This window comes from Pristiophorus japonicus, chromosome 19 (genome assembly GCF_044704955.1).
Source record: "Pristiophorus japonicus isolate sPriJap1 chromosome 19, sPriJap1.hap1, whole genome shotgun sequence".
Lineage (NCBI taxonomy): Eukaryota > Metazoa > Chordata > Chondrichthyes > Pristiophoridae > Pristiophorus > Pristiophorus japonicus.
Window position 1 is genome coordinate 81,997,379 of NC_091995.1, and position 24,594 is coordinate 82,021,972.

At 44.4% G+C, this 24,594-nt stretch overlaps 1 protein-coding gene across 1 annotated transcript in view; it reads right to left on the minus strand.

The window, feature by feature from the left end:
* Positions 1–219: 219 nt before the first annotated feature.
* The window catches only part of LOC139230506 (cytochrome P450 2J2-like), a 32,105-nt gene continuing 7,730 nt past the window's right edge, over positions 220–24,594 (minus strand). Inside the window, exons 4-10 of the mRNA XM_070862333.1 lie at positions 21,840–22,000; positions 19,847–20,011; positions 17,873–18,014; positions 9,882–9,991; positions 6,767–6,844; positions 1,504–1,645; positions 220–456 (exon numbers count right to left, since the gene is read on the minus strand). Of these exons, the coding sequence (XP_070718434.1) occupies positions 266–456; positions 1,504–1,645; positions 6,767–6,844; positions 9,882–9,991; positions 17,873–18,014; positions 19,847–20,011; positions 21,840–22,000 (989 nt within the window). The 3' untranslated portion in view covers positions 220–265. The remainder of the gene's footprint in view (positions 457–1,503; positions 1,646–6,766; positions 6,845–9,881; positions 9,992–17,872; positions 18,015–19,846; positions 20,012–21,839; positions 22,001–24,594) is intronic.

A 24,594-nucleotide genomic window follows, 5' to 3' on the forward strand; every position in this document is an offset into this window, starting at 1 on the left:
TCCACTTTGGAAGGGTTCCTTAGCGTTGGTACCCATTTGTTCACTTTTGGAGCTGAATGTGGGGTGGCCCAGCCACGAAAAAATTTTGGCCCTAATGGCCACAAAAAGGTGGGGGAAGCATCAGCTTTCCAGCGGTACTGAATTTCAGGCCCCTTTACTCTTATACTCAAATCCTCTTGTAAAGCACTCGACTATCCCAATCAAGCACATTCCATAATCCTCTGAAGCAAACTCCACCATCCGCCACCATCAAGTGACTCTGAGGTCACAGTTCATCCTTTCTGCATCTGATCCCCATCCTGTATGGCTGCGGCGATTGCGTAATTTTGTATTCACCTTGCAGGATGGGAGAAGAGGTCTTCTCGGGCCAGTAGAACTCAAAGTTCTGGAGGAGAGAAGTGAAGAACAGGAAGAGCTCCATCCTGGCTAGTTTTTCTCCCGGGCACGCTCGCAGACCTAGAACATTCAACGCAACGTTTGACACGTTAATGAGTGGAGATGAAATTAGACCTCGCCTGAACCAATTCAGAGTGGTCCAAATGTTCAGGCTACATTACGAATCATGTTGCTATCAGATAGTAAAATGTTCTTTAGGCATTGCGCTATTGATAGTCGCAACCGTGGCATCTGACTCGACCCTGAGCTGAGCTTCTCACCATGTATCCTCTCCATCATCAAGTCCACCTTCTTCCACCTCCGCAACATCGCCCCTCTCCGCCCCGTCTCAGCTCACCTGCGGCTGAAACCCTCATCCGTACCTCTAGACGCGACTATCCCAATGCTCTCCTAGTTGGCCTCCAACAACAACAATGAATTGCATTTATATACCGCCTTCAACGTTGTAAAATGTCCCAAGGCGATTGACAGGAGCATTATCAGATAGAATCTGATACCGAACAACATAAGGAGATACTAGGACAGGTGACCAAAAGATTGGTCAAAGAGGTAAGTTTTATTCGCGTTTCAAAGAGGAGAGAGAGGTTTAGGGAGGGAATTCCAGAGCTTTGGGCCCAGACAGCGAAAGGCAATGCTGCCAATGGTGGAGCCATGAAGAATCGCGAGAGGCTAGAATTGGAGGAGTGCAGAGATATTTGGGGGTTGTGGGGCTGGAGGAGGACACAGAGATAGGGAGGGGCGAAGCCATGGAGGGATTTGAACAGAAGGATGAGAATTTTAAATTCGAGGCATTGCCGGACCGGAAGCCAATGTAGATCAGGGAGCACAGGGGGTGATGGGCGAACGGGACTTGGTGCGAGTTAGGATATGGGCAGCAGAGTTTTGGATGATTTCAGAGATTTCCAGAAAGAAAGGAGAAATAACGTCAGAGACCTGCAGTTAGCAGAGGTCTTCTCTCCCCCCAACCCCCCGCCCCTGATGTACCTTCAGGAAGAATAAAGCATGAGTTGCGTTGGATAGCACTCCTGCTGGTTGTTAGGGTGAAGATTAACTTAATGTAGAACTGGTTGTAAACACAAATCTTGGCAGCTTGAAGTGCCAACTCACCTATTGAAAAAGGAATTAATGCATCTGGTTTAAAGAATTCCCCATTTTCAGTCAGGAAATTCTCTGGATTAAACTGTTTTGGGTCCTTCCATTGTGCCTCCTCAGACAAAACTGACATCATGTTTAGAATAACAAACGTGCCCTGGAAAAGCAGAACAAAATTGGCGCATAGAGTTACACAATGCAATGGGTTACAGCTCACCATCTCTTACTATTGATTACATCGCTATTGATGGAAAGGCAGAAAAGCTGGAATTGGAATTTGTCCCACTCCCAGCCTGGAGGTACAGGCACTTCTTAAAATTAAAATAAAAAAACTGGTCCATCTGATGTTATCAAATGGAGCACAGGAGGGGGTGATGATGGTGGTTTTGAAAGAAAGAAAAACTTGCATTTATACAACATCTTTCATGACCACCAGACATCTCAAAGTGCTTTACAGTCAATGAAGTACATTTGAAGTGTAGTCACTTTTGTAATGTGGGAAACACGGCAACCAATTTGCACTCAAGCAAGCTTCCACAAACAGAAATGTGATAATGATCAGATATTCTGTTTTTTTAATATGTTGATTGTGGGATAAATATTGGCCCAGGACACCGGAGATAACTCCCCGCTCTTCTTCAAAATAGTGCCATGGAATCTTTTAGGTCCACCTGAGAGGGCAGATGGGGCCTCGGTTTAACATCTCATCCAGAAGACGGCACCGTCTCAGCACTGCACTGGAGAGTCAGCTTAGATTTTTTATACTCAGGTCCCTGGAGTAGGACTTGAACCCACAACCTTCTGACACTGAGCCACAGCTGACACTGCCAGTCAAAGGGAGGGGTACAGTAGCTGAGGGGAAGAAACATTTATATTATCAATAACATGAGGGCCAGGAAGGGAAGATGGCTGGTCAGCGGTTTAGTGGCAATGGGGCCAAGGAGTTGTCGGTTTCTCAAGGAACTAAGATTGGATGTAGATTAAAAGCTTGTGGAGAGAAATAAAACCAATAACTATAGGCCATTCATCCAAATGTTAGTGCTGGGGAAACTTCTAGAGGCCATAAACTAGGATAAAATGAATTTCACTTGGATGAACATGGGCTGATAAACAACAGCCAACATGGATTTATCAAAGGCAAATTGTGTGTGACTAACGTGATTAAGTTGTTTGATGAAATAATGGAGAGGGTTGATGAAGGTGGAAGCTGTGTATAAGGACTTTCAAGAGACGTTTGATTAAGTGCGGCGTAATAGACCTGTTAGCAAAATTAAAGCTCATGGGATTAAAGGAATGGCTACAAAATTGGCCAAGCGACAGAAAGCGGAGAGTTTTGGTGAAAGGTTGTTTTTCAGACTGGAGGGAAATGTGCAGTGTGTCCTCCAGGGGTCAGTATTAGGACCACTGCTCTTTTTGATACATATTAATGACCTGCTATAGGAGGCAAAATCTCAAAGATTGCAGATGACACAAATGTAATAAACGGTTACAGACTTCAGGAGGATATAGCCTGGAGAAATGCCCAGACATGGCAGATGCAAGTTAATGCAGAGAAATGTGAAGTATTTCATTTTGGAAGGAAGAATGAGGAGAGGCAAAATAAACTATATGGTAAAACTTTAAGGGGGTGAGGAACAGAGAGAGCTGGGGTTTACAAACACAAATCTTTGATGGTCGCAGGACAAGTTGATAAGGTTGTTAAGGCTTTATAAATAAAGACATAGAGGACAAAATCAGAAATGTTATTCCAAACCTTTATAAATCACTGGTTAGGCCCCAGCTGGAGTAGTGTGTCCAATTCTGGGCACCACACTTTAGGAAGGATGTCAAGACCTTGGAGAGGGTGCACAGGATGATATTAGGGATGTGGGACTTCACTTATGTGGAGAGACTAGAGAAGCTGAGATTGTTATCCAAGGGTATACAATATTCAGGAAAGATAGACTGAAAGGAAAAGGAGGTGGGGTAGCGTTGCTGGTTAAAGAGGAGATTAACGCAATAGTAAGGAAGGACATTAGCGTGGATGAGGTGGAATCTGTATGGGTAGAGCTGAGGGAACACCAACGGGCAGAAAACGCTAGTGGGAGTTGTGTACAGACCACCAAACAGTCATAGTGAGGTTGGGGATGGCATCAAACAGGAAATTAGGGATGCGTGCAATAAAGGTACAGCAGTTATCATGGGTGACTTTAATTTACATATAGATTGGGCTAAACAAACTGGTAGCAATGCAGTGGAGGAGGATTTCCTGGAGTGTATAAGGGATGGTTTTCTCGACCAATATGTCAAGGAACAAACTAGAGAGTTGGCCATCCTAGACTGGGTGTGGTGTAATGAGAGAGGATTCATTAGCAATCTTGTTGTGCGAGGCCCCTTGGGGAAGAGTGACAATAATATGATAGAATTCTTCATTAAAATGGAGAGTAACACAATTAATTCAGAGACTAGAGTCTTAAACTTAAAGAAAGGTAACTTCAACTATATGAGATGTGAATTGGCTAGGATAGACTGGCGAATGATACTTAAAGGGTTGATGATGAATAGGCAATGGCAGACATTTAAAGATCACATGGATGAACTTCAACAATTGTACATCCCTGTCTGGCGTAAAAATAAAACGGGGAAGGTGGCTCAACCGTGGTTTACAAGGGAAATTAGGGATAGTGTTCAATCCAAGGAAGAGGCATATAAATTGGCCAAAAAAAGCAGCAAACCTGAGGACTGGGAGAAATTTTGAATTCAGCAGAGGAGGATAAAGGGTTTAATTAGGAGGGAGGAAATAAAATATGAGAGTAAGCTTGCATGGAACATAAAAACTGACTGCAAAATCTTCTACAGATACGCGAAGAGAAAAAGATTAGTGAAGACAAATGTAGGTCCCTTACAGTCAGAATCAGGTGAATTTATAATGGGGAACAAAGAAATGGAAGACCAATTGAACAAATACTTTGGTTCTGTCTTCACTAAGGAAGACACAAATAACCTGCCGGAAATACTAGGGAACCGACGGTCTAGTGAGAAGGAGGAACTAAAGGAAATCCTTATTAATCAGCAAATTGTGTTAGGGAAATTGATGGGATTGAAGGCCGATAAATCCCCAGAGCCTGATAGTCTGCATCCCAGAGTACTTAAGGAAGCGGCCCTAGAAATAGTGGATGCATTGGTGGTCATTTTCCAACATTCTATAGACTCTGGATCAATTCCTTTGGACTGGACAGTAGTTAATGTAACCCCACGTTTTATAAAAAGGAGGGAGAGAGAAAACAGGGAATCAGCCTGACATCGGTGGTGGGGAAAATGTTGGATTCAATTTATTAAAGATGTAATAGCAGCGCATTTGGAAAGCAGTGACAGGATCGGTCCAAGTCAGCATGGATTTATGAAAGGGAAATCATGCTTGACAAATCTTCTAGAATTTTTTGAGGATGTAACTAGTAGAGTGGACAAGGGGGAGCCAATGGATATGGTGTATTTAGACTTTCAAAAGGCTTTTGACAAGGTCCCACACAAGAGATTAGTGCGCAAAATTAAAGCACATGGTATTGGGGGTAATGTACTGATGTGAATAGAGAACTGGTTGGCAGACAGGAAGCAAAGAGTAGGAATAAATGGGTCCCTTTCAGAATGGCAGGCAGTGACTAGTAGGGTCCCGCAAGGTTCAGTGCTGGGACTCCAGCTATTTACAACATACATTAATGATTTAGATGAAGGAATTGAATGTAATATCTCCAAGTTTGCAGATGACACTAAGCTAGGTGGCAGTGTGAGCTATGAGGAGGATGTTAAGAGGCTGTAGGGTGACTTGGACAGGTTAGGTGAGTGGGCAAATACATGGCAGATGCGGTATAATATAGATAAATGTGAGGTTACTCACTTTGGTGGTAAAAACAGGAAGGCAGATTATTATCTGAATGGTGACAGATTAGTAAAATGGGAGGTGCAACGAGACCTGGGTGTCATGGTACATCAGTCATTGAAAGTTGGCATGCAGGTACAGCAGGCGGTGAAGAATGCAAATGGCATGTTGGCCTTCATAGCGAGGGGATTTGAGTATAGGAGCAGGGAGGTCTTACTACAGTTGTACAGGGCCTTGGTGAGGTCACACCTTGAATATTGTGTACAATTTTGGGCTCCTAATCTGAGGAAGGACATTCTTGCTATGGAGGGAGCGCAGCGAAGGTTCACTAGACTGATTCCCAGGATGACAGGACTGACATATGAAGAAAGACTGAATCGACTAGGCTATATTCAGTGGAATTTAGAAGAATGAGAGGGGATCTCATAAAAATATGTAAAATTCTGATGGGATTGGACAGGTTAGATGCAGGAAGAATGTTCCCGATGTTAGGGAAGTCCAGAACCAGGGGTCACAGACTAAGGATAAGGGGTAAGCCATTTAGGACCGAGATGAGGAGAAACTTCTTCACTCAGAGTTGTGAGCATGTGGAATTCTCTACCACAGAAAGTTGTTGAGGCCAGTTTGTTAGATATATTCAAAAGGGAGTTACATGTGGCCCTTACGGCTAAAGGGATCAAGGGGAATGGAGAGAAAGCAGGAATGGGGTACTGAAGTTGCATGATCAGCCATGATCATATTGAATGGTGGTGCAGGCTCGAAGGGCCGAATGGCCTACTCCTGCACCTATTTTCTATGTTTCCTTAGAACAGAGAAGGTTAAGGGAAGATTACATGGAGGTGTTCAAAATTATGAAGCTTTTGATACAGCAGATAGGGTGAAAGTGTTTCTACTGGCAATTGGGTGGGTAACCAGAGGACACAGATTTAAGCTAATTCTCAAAAGATCCAGAGGGGAGAGGAGGAGTTTTTTTTTAACGCAGCGAGTCGTTATGATCTGGAATGCGCTGCCTGAAAGGGTGGCGGAAGCAGATTCAATAGTAGCCTTCAAAAGGGAACTGGATAAATACTTGAAAATGTGAAAATGAAAAATGTGCAGGGCAATGGGGAAAGAGCTGGGGGGCGGAGTGGGGGTGGGGGGAGTCGCGGTGGCGGGAGTCGCGGTGGCGGGAGTCACGGTGGCGGAAGTGGAATTAATTGGACAGTTCTGTCTTCACAGTTAATGTTTGACCTGAGGAACGGAAGGAGTTGTTACCTAATGCTGTCTGTGTGTACTTTGGCCATTCATTGATTGCGGTGGCAGCTTCAAGGAACCTACCAGTGGCAGTTTGCTCAGATAAGGGATGAACGGAGGCTCTGAGAGGGCCAGAGGCAAATTGCAATTAGGGAAAATAGAAACACGCTCTGATAGAAAATGAGTCACCTTTTTGATTGTGTATCCCCTAAAGCTCGTGTCTTGTATTGTTGTGTGGCCTATGGCAAGAGGTTCTCCGTTCCCAAAAGGAGGCAAAAGCAAAAGACAGAAAGGAGATGAGGAAAAGTGGAGGGCAGAGAAACCCAAGGCAAAGAACAAAAAGGGCCACTGTACAGCAAAATTCTAAAAGGACAAAGGGTGTTAAAAAAACAAGCCTGAAGGCTTTGTGTCTTAATGCAAGGAGTATCCGCAATAAGGTGGATGAATTAGCTGTGCAAATAGATGTTAACAAATATGATGTGATTGGGATTACAGAGACGTGGCTCCAGGATGATCAGGGCTGGGAACTCAACATCCAGGGGTATTCAACATTCAGGAAGGATAGAATAAAAGGAAAAGGAGGTGGGGTAGCATTGCTGGTTAAGGAGAAATTAAGGCAATAGTTCGGAAGGACATTAGCTTGGATGATGTGGAATCTATATGGGTAGAGCTGCAGAATACCAAAGGGCAAAAAACGTTAGTGGGAGTTGTGTACAGACCTCCAAACAGTAGTAGTGATGTTGGGGAGGGCATCAAACATGAAATTAGGGGTGCGTGCAATAAAGGTGCAGCAGTTATAATGGGTGACTTTAATATGCACATAGATTGGGTTAACCAAACTGGAAGCAATACGGTGGAGGAGGATTTCCTGGAGTGCATAAGGGACGATTTTTTAGACCAATATGTTGAGGAACCAACTAGGGGGGAGGCCATCTTAGACTGGGTGTTGTGTAATGAGAGAGGATTAATTAGCAATCTCGTTGTGCGAGGCCCCTTGGGGAAGAGTGACCATAATATGGTGGAATTCTGCATTAGGATGGAGAATGAAACAGTTAATTCAGAGACCATGGTCCAGAACTTAAAGAAGGGTAACTTTGAAGGTATGAGGCGTGAATTGGCTAGGATAGATTGGCGAATGATACTTAAGGGGTTGACTGTGGATGGGCAATGGCAGACATTTAGAGACCGCATGGATGAACTACAATAATTGTACATTCCTGTCTGGCGTAAAAATAAAAAAGAGAAGGTGGCTCAACCGTGGCTATCAAGGGAAATCAGGGATAGTATTAAAGCCAAGGAAGTGGCATACAAATTGGCCAGAAATAGCAGCGAACCCGGGGACTGGGAGAAATTTAGAACTCAGCAGAGGAGAACAAAGGGTTTGGTTAGGGCAGGGAAAATGGAGTACGAGAAGAAGCTTGCAGGGAACAGTAAGACGGATTGCAAAAGTTTCTATAGATATGTAAAGAGAAAAAGGTTAGTAAAGACAAACGTAGGTCCCCTGCAGTCAGAATCAGGGAAAGTCATAACGGGGAACAAAGAAATGGCGGACCAATTGAACAAGTACTTTGGTTCAGTATTCACTGAGGAGGACACAAACAACCTTCCGGATATAAAAGGGGTCGGAGGGTCTAGTAGGGAGGAGGAACTGAGGGAAATCCTTATTAGTCGGGAAATTGTGTTGGGAAAATTGATGGGATTGAAGGCCGATAAATCCCCAGGGCCTGATGGACTGCATCCCAGAGTACTTAAGGAGGTGGCCTTGGAAATAGTGGATGCATTGATAGTCATTTTCCAACATTCCATTGACTCTGGATCAGTTCCTATGGAGTGGAGGGTAGCCAATGTAACCCCACTTTTTAAAAAAGGAGGGAGAGAGAAAACAGGGAATTATAGACCGGTCAGCCTGACATCGGTAGTGGGTAAAATGATGGAATCAATTATTAAGGATTTCATAGCAGTGCATTTGGAAAGAGATGCTATGATAGGTCCAAGTCAGCATGGATTTGTGAAAGGGAAATCATGCTTGACAAATCTTCTGGAATTTTTTGAAGACGTTTCCAGTAGAGTGGACAAGGGAGAACCAGTTGATGTGGTATATTTGGACTTTCAGAAGGCTTTCGACAAGGTCCCACACAAGAGATTAATGTGCAAAGTTAAAGCACATGGGATTGGGGGTAGTGTGCTGACATGGATTGAGAACTGGTTGTCAGACAGGAAGCAAAGAGTAGGAGTAAATGGGGACTTTTCAGAATGGCAGGCAGTGACTAGTGGGGTACCGCAAGGTTCTGTGCTGGGGCCCCAGCTGTTTACACTGTATATTAATGATTTAGACGAGGGGATTAAATGTAGTATCTCCAAATTTGCGGATGACACTAAGTTGGGTGGCAGTGTGAGCTGCGAGGAGGATGCTATGAGGCTGCAGAGCGACTTGGATAGGTTAGGTGAGTGGGCAAATGCATGGCAGATGAAGTATAATGTGGATAAATGTGAGGTTATCCACTTTGGTGGTAATAACAGAGAGACAGACTATTATCTGAATGGTGACAGATTAGGAAAAGAGGAGGTGCAAAGAGACCTGGGTGTCATGGTACATCAGTCATTGAAGGTTGGCATGCAGGTACAGCAGGCGGTTAAGAAAGCAAATGGCATGTTGGCCTTCATAGCGAGGGGATTTGAGTACAGGGGCAGGGAGGTGTTGCTACAGTTGTACAGGGCCTTGGTGAGGCCACACCTGGAGTACTGTGTACAGTTTTGGTCTCCTAACCTGAGGAAGGACATTCTTGCTATTGAGGGCGTGCAGCGAAGGTTCACCAGACTGATTCCCGGGATGGCGGGACTGACCTATCAAGAAAGACTGGATCAACTGGGCTTGTATTCACTGGAGTTCAGAAGAATGAGAGGGGACCTCATAGAAACGTTTAAAATTCTGACGGGTTTAGACACGATAGATGCAGGAAGAATGTTCCCAATGTTGGGGAAGTCCAGAACCAGGGGACACAGTCTAAGGATAAGGGGGAAGCCATTTAGGACCGAGATGAGGAGGAATTTCTTCACCCAGAGAGTGGTGAACCTGTGGAATTCTCTACCACAGAAAGTAGTTGAGGCCAATTCACTAAATATATTCAAAAAGGAGTTAGATGAAGTCCTTACTACTAGGGGAATCAAGGGGTATGGTGAGAAAGCAGGAATGGGGTACTGAAGTTGCATGTTCAGCCATGAACTCATTGAATGGTGGTGCAGGCTAGAAGGGCTGAATGGCCTACTCTTGCACCTATTTTCTATGTTTCTATGTTTCTCTAAGTCTTTGAACCTCATGAATAACAGCGTTGACGTACAGCATATTGCTTTCATCCTCCATGGACGGGGCACAGAAAAAACCGATCACCTCGTCTATCTCCTTCTGACACTTCTCTGTAAAGCAAAAGAGAAAAGTCTACAAGAATAACAGTTGATGTCTGGTGCACAACATAAGAACATAAGAAATAGGAGCGGGAGTAGGCCCTATGGCCCATCGAGCCTGATCTGCCATTCAATAAGATCATGGCTTATCATTGACCTCAACGCCATTTTCCCGTCTGATCTCCATATCCTTTGATTCCCTTCAACTCTAAAAATCTCTCTATCTCTGCCTTGAATATATTCAGAGACATCCACATCCCTCGAGGGCAGAGAATTCCAATCATTCACAACCCTCTGAGTGAAGAAATTCCTCCTCATCTCTGTCTTAAATAGCATTCCCCTTATCCTGAGACTGTGCCCACCTAGTTCTAGACTCTCCAGCCAGGGCAAACAACCTCTCAACAGCTACCCTGTTAATCCCCTTCAGAATCTTGTATGTTTCAATGAGATCACCTCTGATTCTTCTAAACTCCAAAGAGTATAGGCCCATTCTACACAATTTCTCATCATAAGACAGCCCTCTCATAGAAACATAGAAAATAGGTGCAGGAGTAGGCCATTCAGCCCTTCTAGCCTGCACCGCCATTCAATGAGTTCATGGCTGAACATGAAACTTCAGTACCCCCTTCCTGCTTTCTCGCCATACCCCTTGATCCCCCGAGTTGTAAGGACTTCATCTAACTCCCTTTTGAATATATTTAGTGAATTGGCCTCAACTATTTTCTGTGGTAGAGAATTCCACAGGTTCACCACTCTCTGGGTGAAGAAGTTTCTCCTCATCTCGGTCCTAAATGGCTTACCCCTTATCCTTAGACTGTGACCCCTGGTTCTGGACTTCCCCAACATTGGGAACATTCTTCCTGCATCCAACCTGTCCAAACCCGTCAGAATTTTAAACGTTTCTATGAGGTCCCCTCTCACTCTTCTGAACTCCAGTGAATACAAGCCCAGTTGATCCAGTCTTTCTTGATAGGTCAGTCCCACCATCGCGGGAATCAGTCTGGTGAATCTTTGCTGCACTCCCTCAATAGCAAGAATGTCCTTCCTCAAGTTAGGAGACCAAAACTGTACACAATACTCCAGGTGTGGCCTCACCAAGGCCCTGTACAACTGTAGCAACACCTCCCTGCCCCTGTACTCAAATCCCCTCGCTATGAAGGCCAACATGCCATTTGCTTTCTTAACCGCCTGCTGTACCTGCATGCCAACCTTCAATGACTGATGTACCATGACACCCAAGTCTTGTTGCACCTTCCCTTTTCTTAATCTGTCACCATTCAGATAATAGTCTGTCTCTCTGTTTTTACCACCAAAGTGGATAACCTCACATTTATCCACATTATACTTCATCTGCCATGCATTTGCCCACTCACCTAACCTATCCAAGTCACTCTGCAGCCTTATAGCATCCTCCTCACAGCTCACACTGCCACCCAACTTAGTGTCATCCGCAAATTTGGAGATACTACATTTAATCCCCTCGTCTAAATCATTAACGTACAATGTAAACAGCTGGGGCCCCAGCACAGAACCTTGCGGTACCCCACTAGTCACTGCCTGCCATTCTGAAAAGTCCCCATTTACTCCTACTCTTTGCTTCCTGTCTGACAACCAGTTCTCAATCCACGTCAGCACACTACCCCCAATCCCATGTGCTTTAACTTTGCACATTAATCTCCTGTGTGGGACCTTATCGAAAGCCTTCTGAAAGTCCAAATATACCACATCAACTGGTTCTCCTTTGTCCACTTTACTGGAAACATCCTCAAAAAATTCCAGAAGATTTGTCAAGCATGATCTCCCTTTCACAAATCCATGCTGACTTGGACCTATCATGTCACCATTTTCCAAATGCGCTGCTATGACATCCTTAATAATTGATTCCATCATTTTACCCACTACTGATGTCAGGCTGACCGGTTTATAATTCCCTGCTTTCTCTCTCCCTCCTTTTTTAAAAAGTGGGGTTACATTGGCTACCCTCCACTCGATAGGAACTGATCCAGAGTCAATGGAATGTTGGAAAATGACTGTCAATGCATCCGCTATTTCCAAGGCCACCTCCTTAAGTACTCTGGGATGCAGTCCATCAGGCCCTGGGGATTTATCGACCTTCAATCCCATCAATTCCCCATCACAATTTCCCGACTAATAAAGATTTCCCTCAGTTCCTCCTCCTTACTAGACCCTCTGACCCCTTTTATATCCGAAAGGTTGTTTGTGTCCTCCTTAGTGAATACTGAACCAAAGTACTTGTTCAATTGGTCTGCCATTTCTTTGTTCCCCGTTATGACTTTCCCTGATTCTGACTGCAGGGGACCTACGTTTGTCTTTACTAACCTTTTTCTCTTTACATACCTATAGAAACTTTTGCAATCCGCCTTAATGTTCCCTGCAAGCTTCTTCTCGTACTCCATTTTCCCTGACCTAATCAAACCCTTTGTCCTCCTCTGCTGAGTTCTAAATTTCTCCCAGTCCCCAGGTTCGCTGCTATTTCTGGCCAATTTGTATGCCACTTCCTTGGCTTTAATACTATCCCTGATTTCCCTAGATAGCCACGGTTGAGCCACCTTCCCTTTTTTATTTTTACGCCAGACAGGAATGTACAATTGTTGTAATTCATCCATGCGGTCTCTAAATGTCTGCCATTGCCCATCCACAGTCAACCCCTTAAGTATCATTCGCCAATCTATCTTAGCCAATTCACGCCTCATACCTTCAAAGTTACCCTTCTTTAAGTTCTGGACCATGGTCTCTGAATTAACTGTTTCATTCTCCATCCTAATGCAGAATTCCACCATATTAGGGTCACTCTTCCCCAAGGTGCCTCACGCAATGAGATTGTTAATTAATCCTCTCTCATTACACAACACCCAGTCTAAGATGGCCTCCCTCCTAGTTGGTTCCTCGACATATTGGTCTAGAAAACCATCCCTTATGCACTCCAGGAAATCCTCCTCCACCGTATTGCTTCCAGTTTGGCTAGCCCAATCTATGTGCATATTAAAGTCACCCATTATAACTGCTGCACCTTTATTGCATGCACTCCTAATTTCCTGTTTGATGCCCTCCCCAACATCCCTATTACTGTTTGGAGGTCTGTACACAACGCCTACTAACGTTTTTTGCCCTTTGGTGTTCTGCAGCTCTACCCATATAGATTCCACATCATCCAAGCTAATGTCTTTCCTAACTATTGCATTAATCTCCTCTTTAACCAGCAATGCTACCCCACCTCCTTTTCCTTTTATTCTATCCTTCCTGAATGTTGAATACCCCTGGCTGTTGAGTTCCCAGCCCTGATCATCCTGGAGCCACGTCTCTGTAATCCCAATCACATCATATTTGTTAACATCTATTTGCACAGTTAATTCATCCACCTTATTGTGGATACTCCTTGCATTAAGACACAAAGCCTTCAGGCTTGCTTTTTTAACACCCTTTGTCCTTTTAGAATTTTGCTGTACAGTGGCCCTTTTTGTTCTTTGCCTTGGGTTTCTCTGCCCTCCACTTTTCCTCATCTCCTTTCTGTCTTTTGCTTTTGCCTCATTTTTGTCTCCCTCTGTCTCCCTGCATAGGTTCCCATCCCCCTGCAATATTAGTTTAACTCCTCCCCAACAGCACTAGCAAACACTCCCCTTAGGACATTGGTTCCGGTCCTGCCCAGGTGCAGACCGTCCGGTTTGTACTGGTCTCACCTCCCCCAGAACCGGTTCCAATGCCCCAGGAATTTGAATCCCTCCCTGCTGCACCACTGCTCAAGCCACGTATTCATCTGCGCTATCCTGCGATTCCTACTCTGACTAGCACGTGGCACTGGTAGCAATCCCGAGATTACTACTTTTGAGGTCCTACTTTTTAATTTAGCTCCTAGCTCCTTAAATTCTTTTCGTAGGACCTCATCCCTTTTTTTAACCTATGTCGTTGGTACCAATGTGCACCACGACAACTGGCTGTTCTCCCTCCCATTTCAGAATGTCCTGCACCCGCTCCGAGACATCCTTGACCCTTGCACCAGGGAGGCAACATACCATCCTGGAGTCTCGGTTGCGACGGCAGAAACGCCTATCTATTCCCCTCACCATCGAATCCCCTATCACTATCGCGCTCCCAATCTCAGGAATCAATGTAGTGAACCTCCGTTGTACCGCCTCCAAGGTAAGTATTATCCTTCCTTAGATAAGGAGACCAAAACTGCACAGTACTCCAGGTGTGGTCTCACCAAGGCCCTGCACAATTGCACCAAGACTTCCTTACTCTTATTCTCCCACCTGCTTGCAATAAAGGACAACATGCCATTTGCCTTCTTTATTGCTTGCTGTACCTGCATGCTAGTTTTCTGTGTTTCTTGCACAAGGACGTCCAAATCTCTCTTTATACCAACATTTAAAAGTTTCTCACCAGTAAAAAAATATTCTGTTTTTCTATTCTTTCTAACAAAGTGAATAACCTGACATTTCCTTACATTATACTCCATCTGCTACCTTACAGCCCACTCACTTTGTCTATCTATATCCCTTTGTGTTCGCCTCACAGCTTACTGTCCCACATAGCTTGATATCATCAGCAAACTTGGATATGTACACTCCGTCTCTTCATCTAGGTCATTAATATAGATTGTAAATAGCTGAGGCCACAGCACTGATCCCACTAGTTACAGCCGGCCAACCTGAAAAAGACCCGTTTATCCCTACTCTCTGTTTTCTGTCCATTAATCAATCCTCTATCCATACTATTACATTACCTCCAATCCCATGAGCCCTTATCTTGTGTAATAATCTTTTATGTGGCACCTTATTGAATGCCCTTTGGAAATCCAAATGTACTACATTCATTGGTTTCCCATTATCTACCCTCTAATAAATTTGTCAAAAACGATTTCCCTTTCATAAAACCACGTTGAGTCCACCTAATCATGTTATGACTATATAAGTACCTGATACCACTTCCTTAACAATGGATTCCAGCATTTTCCCATGACTGATGTCAGGCTAACTGGCCTGTAGTTCCCTGTTTTCTCTCTCCCTCCTTTCATGAATAGCAGTGTTACATTTGCTACCTTCCAATCCGTTCTGGAATCTAGGGAATTTTGGAAAATCAAAACCAATGCATCCACTGTCTCTGCAGCCACCTCTTATGGGACCCAAGTTTCCACATGATTTGCGCCTGATTTTTAGGAGCAACTGGTGGAGAACGGACTATCTTAGAAATCGCAATTCTCCACATTTTTTTTTCTGCAGTTCTAGTCAGGTAGAACAGTTCCACTTTGGAACAGAATTTTTTCTTCCACAGTGAAAATGTACTCCAAACTAACTTAGAATGGAGCAAGTGAAGTTTTTTGTAGAACTGAAAAAACCTTGTCTACACATTAAAAAATCAGGCGCAGGTTACAAATTAGGCGTCCAGAACGAGGTGGGGGGGGGGGGGGGGGAGAAGGGAAGTCACTAAATTCTATAATAAATCCTTATTTATACTTCTACAAATATTATACAAATAAATCCAACCTGAATAAACATTTATAAGCAAAGAAAAGATTAAATAAACCATCTTCCTACCTGTGTGAAAGTGCTTCAGCCAGGGAGAATTCTGCAGGCGTTCGTTCCCGCGGGGTGGCGGGGAGGAGAAAGCCGTCCGTTCCCGCGGGGGGGGGGGGGGAGGAGGAGAAAGCCATTCGTTCCCGCGGGGGTGGGGTAGGATAGGAGAAAGCCGTTTGTTCCCGCGGGGGGGGGAGGAGAAAGCCGTCCGTTCCCGCGGGGGGGGGGGGGAGGAGAAAGCCGTTTGTTCCCGACGGCGGGGGGGGGGGAGGGAAACGGCTGCCTCAACTTTCTGAGGCTTCCTGCGGCCGTCTCCGTGCTGATGTGCTGATGGCAATGTGCTTTTATTAAAAAATGTTCAAAAATTAAACAGCTACAAAGAACTACAAAAATGGCCGAGTGCCAATGTTTCCTTCACACTGAGCATGCGCGAACACTCCAACGCGCACGCGCAGCGTTGCCGGCAGGAAAAAAACTAATTTAAATAGTACCCGCCCCCTTCCACTTACAAAATCGGCACGAGTGTAGGCTCTGCCCCCCTGGGCGCCGCGCCAAACAGACAAGGAGCTGCAGGGCGCTCCAGAATCGCGCGTTTTTTTTCCGGCGCCATTTTAGGCGCGAAGAACGGGCGCCTAGCTCGGAGGGGCGCCCGTTTTTTATCATGTGGAAACTTGGGCCCTTAGAACCCTAGGATGTAGGCAGTCAGGTCCAGGGGATTTGTTGGCTTTTAGTCCCATTAGTTTCTCAAGTACCTTTTCCCTACTTATATTAATTACATTAAGTTCCTCACCCTCTTTAGATCCTTGGTTCCCCACCATTTTAGGTATGCATTTTGCGTCTTCTATTGTGAAGACAGATACAAAATGTTTGTTTAATGTTTCTGCCATTTCCTTATTCCCCACAATAATTAAGGGCCCAATGTTTACTTTTGCTACTATTTTCCTTTTTACATACTTGTAGAAGCTCTTACAATCTGTTTTTATATTTCTTGCTAGTTTTCTCTCATGTTCTTTTTTTTCCCTTTTCATCAATTTTTTGGTCACCCTTTGCTGGTTTCTGAAGCTCAGGCTTACTACTATTCTTTACAATATTATAGGCTTCTGCTTTCAATCTAATGCTATCCTTAACTTCTTTATTTGCCACAGATCGATCACTTTTCCTGTGGAGTTTTTGTTTCTCAATGGAATGTATTTTTGTTGAGAATTATGAAATATTTCTTTAAATGCTAGCCACCGCTTATCTATTCCCATAACTTTTAATCTATTTTTCCAATCTACCTTAGCCAACTCACCCTTCATACTTATGTAATTGGCTTTATTTAAGTTTAAGACTCTAGTTTTGGACTTGGGCAAGTCACTCTCAAACGTAATGTGAAATTCTATCGTATTATGATCACTCTGCCCCAGTGGATCTTTTACTATGAGATTGCTAATTAACCCTGTCCCTCAAATTGATAATTATGTGTTCAGTGTACGTTGATGATTTTGTCAAGGTCAAATCTTTGGGAAAGTTGGGATTGTTAGAGCAAAGAAGGTTAAGGGGACATTTAATAGAGGTGTTCACAATTACGAGGGGTTTTGCTAGAGTAGATAGAGAGAAACGCTTTCACTGGTGGAGAAGTCGGGAATCAACGGACAGAGATTGAAAATAATTAGCAAAAGAACCAGAGGAGATGAAGAGAATTTTATTTATATAATGAGCTGTTATAATCTGGAATGCACTACCTGAAAGGGCGGTGGAAGAAGATTCAATAGTAACTTTCAAAAGGGTTATATAACTTTAAAAGCAACAATTTGCAGGGCTACGGGGAAAGAATAAGGAAGTGGGACTAAATGGGCCGCTCTTTCAAAGAGCCAGCACAAGCACAATGGGCCGAATGGCCTCCTTCACTCACTGCATATGAAAACATTCTGCTCATCTCCCCCTTTTTTGTCATTGTGTGCTCTGATATCGTCAGTGGGACATTGTACCCATAACTCACTATGATCACTCTGCCCCAGAGGATCCTTTACCATGAGATTTCTAATTAACCCTGCATAAATAAAATGCTCCTCACCTCCTCTGGTTCTTTTGTCAATTATCTTCACTCAGTGTCCGCTGGTTACCGACTTCTCCGCCAGTGGAAAGAATTTCTCTCTATTATGTGGCTGGAAAGATTTAATATTGCTGCAGGGCATACTGTAGAGGAAATGACTGCTCCCGAAGTCTCTCCAAACAGCAGTTGCAAAGCATAAAACAGAGCAACATGAGAGGACGGAGGCTCACTGAAAGATGGTGAAAAGCCTTCCTTTATTACGCTTACTATGATGGGCAATTTAGTAGAATGGCCACCCCCTTTAAGTCGGAGGCCTGGCTGTACCTTGTATCTCTGGATAAGCCATCATGTATAGAATGCCCCATTGGAGAGTCGTTGATGTAGTTTCAGTTCCAGCTACAAATAGATCGTTGACATTATGGAGTAGGTTCCCCTCCGTCAAACAAGAATCAGGAGAGTTCCTTTCCTGCAAAATAAATGTTATTGTTCCGTCAAATACTGAACAACACCAAACTATCAGCCAACCCTCGCTCCCGGCCGAGGTGATGGCACACTTAAGGGAGAGCGCGATGCAGTGGGTTAGAACGTGAGATAAACTCCAGGGTAATTCAGCCCATTGAAGCTTGTCCCACTGGTATGAGAATTGCAAACACCCCTAATCATCGAGTCACAGGATTAAACCACACAGAGGGAGGCCATTCAGTCCATCAAGCCTGTGCTGGCTCTTTGAAAAGAGCTGTCCAATTAGTCCCACTCTGACCCTCCCCCCACCCCCCCTCCAGGTTTTTCCCCGTAGCCCTGCAAATTTTTCCTTTCTAAGTCTTTATCCAATTCCCTGTTGAAAGTTACTATTGAATCTGATTCCACCACCCTTTCAGGCAGCGCATTCCAGATCACAATAACTCGCTGTATGAAATGTTCTTTTTTTTCCTCACATCGCCTCTGGTTCTTTTGCCAATCATCTGAAATCCGTGACCTCTGCTCACTCACTCTTCTGCCACTAATGTCTTTGTCTCCACAGCCTTATCTGGTAAATTATTTTGTGCGCATGCAAAATGATTGGTAAATTCCAGCTTCTGTTTTATAGTCAGGTGTAACTCAGCCTCTATAATGGGAACACCTTGTACTCATGCAATAGCAGGCCTGCAGCCTCCAGCCCCACTACCCCGGATCCTGTGGGACTTCTGCCAACCCTATTTGCTGGCTTGTTGAGCTCCTTGTATGTTGCTGGGGGCGGTGGAAACGAGTGGAGACGATGCACGACTTCTTGATGTCCCCTTTCCCCATTGCCCGCCAGCTCCACAATCTCAGGCCGTCACCACAGCACTTTTATAGAATCGGCTTTGCAGTCACATTGTAGCTGGTGTGAATTGGAAGTGATTTGATTGTATCTCCCGCCCGGAGCTGGCTCTCACACGCCTTGCCTCAATATGATTTGGACCCTTGCCCTGTCGCTTTTCGCATGGGCCAGCGCCAGCGGAGTCTTCTTAAATTTCTTGTTGACAGTGTCCAACACGTGTAGTGGGCTGTTCGCGTTGGCACCACCGTGCCCACCATAAGTGGTAGGACTGTTACTCTCTGAGGGCATTACAGTGAAGGTGAAGCTCATCAGGAATGCGTAGTGGGCTACCAGTTGGGTTCACAATGCCAAAAGGGAGGTGCCAACGTGAAGAGCAGAATATCAACGGTACTGGAGCTGCCAGAACATTTGGCAGGAGATCATTGAGGGGGAAAAGCGTCCTGAAGGTCAAAGGCCATCCCCCACTGAAGACCTCCCACCAAGACCTTCAGCACCTACAGCGGGTAAGTGCTCAGGGTCAGAATGGAGGCAACAGAGGCCACCACAAAGTCACCTTCCACGGGGGTATCTTAGGGACATTGCGAGGGTTCATCGCCACCTGCCCCATGAGAAGCGGCAGTAATACAGGCAGATGGATGGAAAACTGCCAGGGAGTGGTGCCGCCCCTCCCCACCCTCCCCGTCGTCATTTACCTGCGGAGGTCTTGGCAGCAGAGGTTGAGGGAGCGAAACAGGGTTCAGGCGGAGAATCCTCTTCACTCGCATTCCCTTTATTCTCCACCCCTATCCCACTACTGTAACGACAGCTTGTGCTGGTTTTCCCACCTACCAGTAACTGGGCGAAGGCTAACTGAAGGGAGATAAACATTTCAGGTCATTGCTCTGATCTGGGCTCAAACAAGGCTTTCGGATGTGAAAGGTCAAGAAACAATGCTTTAGTCGATCGCAACGTACAGACCCACCAACAAAATGAAATACTTCAGTAAGCACTGTGCTCACCTTTTCCATTTCCAGTAAATAGGCATCGCGGATCTCTTCATCATTCAGCGTGTCTTTGTGCTGGTTAATGAAATCCTGAAGCACGGCATCACTTAAGTCATGGTTTTCAAATATCGCCCGAACAGGCGCTGGGAAATAGCAAATGAAGGGAGCTACGGAATAAACCTAGCAGAAAACACAGGAGGATCACGTCAATGTTGCCTGTAAGCTGCGCTTTGTTCTGCGTGGCCTGTTTCATTTAACGTGCAGTCCTTTAAATTTTTGTGCATGCGCAGTATTACAATGTAAAAGCGACCTGCACAGAACCTTATCATAGAAGCAGACAAAAGTTACTTGTAATGGAAGGATTACGACACAGTAAGAGGTCATTCGGCCCATCTTGTCCGTACCGGTCGAAAATTACCCAGCCGAATCCCACCTTCCAGCACTAGGTCCATAGCCCTGTAAGTGCACATCCAAGTACCTTTTAAATGTGATGAGGGTTTCTGCCTCTACCACCCTTTCAGGCAGCGAGTTCCAGACCCCTACCACCCTCTGGGTGAAATTTATTTTCCTCATCTCCCTTCTAATCCTTCTACCAACTATTTTAAATCTATGCCCCCTGGTTATTCACCCCTCTGCTAAGGGAAATAGGTCCTTTCCATCCACTCTATCTAGGTCCCTCATAATTTTATACGCCTCAATAAAATCTCCCCTCAGCCTCTTCTGTTCCAAAGAAAATAACCCCAGCCTATCCAATATTTCCTCATAGCTGAAATTTTCCAATCCTGGCAATATCCTCATAAATCTCCTCTCTAGTGCAATCACATTTTTCCTGTAATGTGGTGACCAGAACTGTACGCAGTACTCAAGCTGTGGCCTAACTAATGTTTTATACAGTTCTAGCATAACCTCCTAGCTCTTGTATTCTATGCCTCAGTTAAAAAAGGAAAGCATTCCGAATGCCTTTTTAACTACCTTATCGATCACAGGGTTGGGGGTAATATATTAGAATGGAGAGAGGATTGGCTAACTAATAGAAAACAGAGAGTTGGGATAAATGGGTCATTTTCCGGTTGGAAAACAGTAACTAGTGGGGTGCCACAGGAATCTGTGCTGGGGCCTCAACTATTTACAATCTATATTAATGACTTGGATGAATGGACAGAGTGTAATGTAGCCAAGTTTGCTGATGATACAAAGCAAATTGTGAGGAGGACACAAAAAATCTGCAAAGGGATATAGACAGGCTAAGTGAGTGGGCAAAAATGTGGCAGATGGAGTATAATGTGGGAAAGTGTGAGGTTATCCACTTTGGCAGAAAAAAATAGAAAAGCAAATTATAATTTAAATGGAGAAAAATTGCAAAGTGCTGCAGTACAGAGGAACCTGGGGGTCCTTGTGCATGAAACACAAAAAGTTAGTATGCAGGTACAGCAAGTGATCAGGAAGGCAAATGGAATGTTGGTCTTTATTGCAAGGGGGATACAGAGTATAAAAATAGATGTCCTGCTACAACTGTACAGGGTATTGGGGTGAGACTACACCTGGAGTACTCTGTATATTTTTGGTCTCCTTATTTCAGGAGGGATATACTTGCATTGGAGGCTGTTCATGGAAGGTTCACTCGGTCGATTCCTGAGATGAGGGGTTTGACTTATGAAGATAGGTTGAGTAGGTTAAGCCTATACACATTGGAGTTCAGAAGAATGAGAGGGGATCTTATTGAAACATAAGATACTGAGGGGGCTCGACAAGGTGGATGCAGAGAGGATGTTTCCACTCATAGGGGAAACTAAAACTCAATGACATAGTCTCAGAATAAGTTCCTTCCTTCCTCTCCCTCCCTGTCCAGACTGCGGGCGGTTATCAAAGTGTACTGTCTGAGCCCTAATTTATTGCCTCTTCAAGTTCCTATGGTCCAGTTTCTATGAACCAGATTTTTGACATCTGTATCCCTATTTTAATAAGGATGTTCCCTTGTCCTTGAGGAAAGGAAGTCCGTTTCTTTTACCTGTACCCATAGTGTTGTCTGAATCTTCATGTTCTCATCAATCAGTTCTATCAGTCGCGTGAATGTCTTGTCGTCATAATGGAAATGCTTCCCAAAAACCACTGAGCAAATCACGTTGGATACAGCACTGGTGATTTTAGAATTGGGATTAAAGGGTTGACCTGTACAAAAAGAGAAAGAAGTGGGTGAATGTGAGGGAGCAAAGGTGGACTCTGCCATGGAGAAGTGGCTGCCCAGGTGATGTAGGGTTTTAATCTTGTAATATATGCACCTGTGAGTATGCTCACGGGTTTGTTGAGTTAGGATGCCATCAGCCGGTCCAGGCAGCGGGCGGTCGAGGGGGTCGTTCAGCCTGACTGCCTGCCTCTCTTCCGCGCGTACATCCGGGCCAGGGTGTCCCTGGAGATGGAGCACGCGGTGTCCACCGGTACGTTCGCGGCCTTCTGCGAGAGGTGGGTGCCGGAGGGGCTGGAGTCCATCGTTACCCCCGGCAACCAAATTTTAATTTTAATTTATATGTTTTAAAGTTTAATTTGTTTTAATTGCTGGGTTTTTAGTGTCACCCTCCCCTTTTATAGGGGGCACTTGCAAATTATATGATTTTAATGCCCCAAAAAAAATCACAAAAGAAAAAAAAACACAAATTTTTTTTTTTAAAAAGAGGGCAGTTATAAGTGTCTGGAGTGTCCCTGGGGGGCACTCAATCTAATGTTTATTTTGTACCCCCCCCAAAAGAGTTGTTGAGTTAGGAGTGACTTAGCTAGTCATGTGATGTTCACAAGACTCAATACAACTCCAGCCAGTTGGATTTGGAGGGATCCACGATGAGGCAGGTGGTTGTGAGCCTGGTGAATGAATTGGTAGTGTGATTGTTAAACTTTTGCTAATAAACCAACTAGTTCTTAATAGCAATGTGTTGCTATGAATTCTTAAGCATATAACCATGAAGCAAATACATTACAATTTAGAAGCAATGCATCTTTAATTTTTCTTTTCGTGCACGGTCCTTTAAATTGGCTCCATTCAAATTTTCGCGCATGCCGATTTATTCCATTTACAAGCAGCTGAGTGGCCTGTGTAGGACCTCCAAATTGCTGCACGACCTCACAGCTTAGTGGGAACCTCGTTTAGGAACTGTTCCCTGCTCATGAGAATCAGCTGATATTTAGAGTGGCACTTGTCCAAATCATTTTCCATTGATTTCGAATCTGTGACCTCTAGTTGTTGACAACAGAGGGATATTTTTTTCCCCTATTTACTCTATCAAATCCCCTCTCATCTTCTTGAAAACCTCTATTAGGTCACCTCTTAACCTTCTCTGTTTTAAGGAGAACAGGCCCTAACTTTTCCAACCTCTCCTCATAACTGAAGTCGCTCATCCCTGGTAACATCCTGGTAAACAATTGTACATCCCTGTCTGGCGTAAAAATAAAACAGAGAAGGTGGCTAACAAGGGAAAATAGGGATAGTGTTAAATCCAAGGAGGAGGCATATAAATTGGCCAGAAAAAGCAGCAAACCTGAGGATTGGGAGAAATTTAGAATTCAGCAGAGGAGGAGGACAAAGGGTTTAATTAAGAGGGGGAAAATAGAGTGTGAGTGTGAGAGTAAGCATGCAGGGAACATAAAAACCGACTGCAAAAACTTCGATAGATATGTGAAGAGAAAAAGATTAGTGAAGACAAATGTAGGTCCCTTGCAGTCAGAATCAGATGAATTTATAATGGGGAACAAAGAAATGGAAGACCAATTGAACAAATACTTTGGTTCGTTTTCATTAAGGAAGACACAAATAACCTTCCGGAAATACTAGGGGACTGAAGGTCTAGCAAGAAAGAGGAACTGAAGGAAATCTTTATTAGTCAGGAAATTGTGTTAGGGAAACTGATGGGATTGAAAGCCGATAAATCCCCAGGGCCTGATAGTCTGCATCCCAGAGTACTTAAGGAAATGGTCCTAGAAATAGTGGATGCGTTGGTGGTCATTTTCCAACATTCTATAGACTCTGGATCAGTTCCAATGGATTGGAGGGTAGCTAATGTAACCTCACTTTTTAAAAAAGGAGGGAGAGAGAAAACAGGGAATTATAGACCGGTTAGCCTGACATCAGTAGTGGGGAAAATGTTGGAATGATGTAATAGCAGGGCATTTGGAAAGCAGTGACAGGATCGGTCCAAGTCAGCATGGATTTATGAAAGGGAAATCATGCTTGACAAATCTTCTAGAATTTTTTGAGGATGTAACTAGTAGAGTGGACAAGGGAGAACCAGTGGATGTAATGTATTTGGACTTTCAAAAGGCTTTTGACAAGGTCCCACACGAGAGATTAGTGTGCAAAATTAAAGCACACGGTATTGGGGTAATGTATTGACGTGGATAGAGAACTGGTTGGCATACAGGAAGCAAAGAGTAGGAATAAATGGGCCCTTTTCAGAATGGCAGGCAGTGACTAGTGGGGTACCGCAAGGTTCAGTGCTGGGACCCAGCTATTTACAATATACATTAATGATTTAGACGAAGGAATTGCATGTAATATCTCCAAGTTTGCAGATGACACGAAGCTGGGTGGCAGTGTGAGCTGTGAGGAGGATACTAAGAAGCTGCAGGGTGACTTGGACAGGTTAGGTGAGTGGGCAAATTCAAGGCAGATGCAGTATAATGTGGATAAATGTGAGGTTATCCACTTTGGTGGCATAAACAGGAAGGCAGAATATTACCTGAATGGTGACAGATTAGGAAAAGAGGAGCTGCAACGA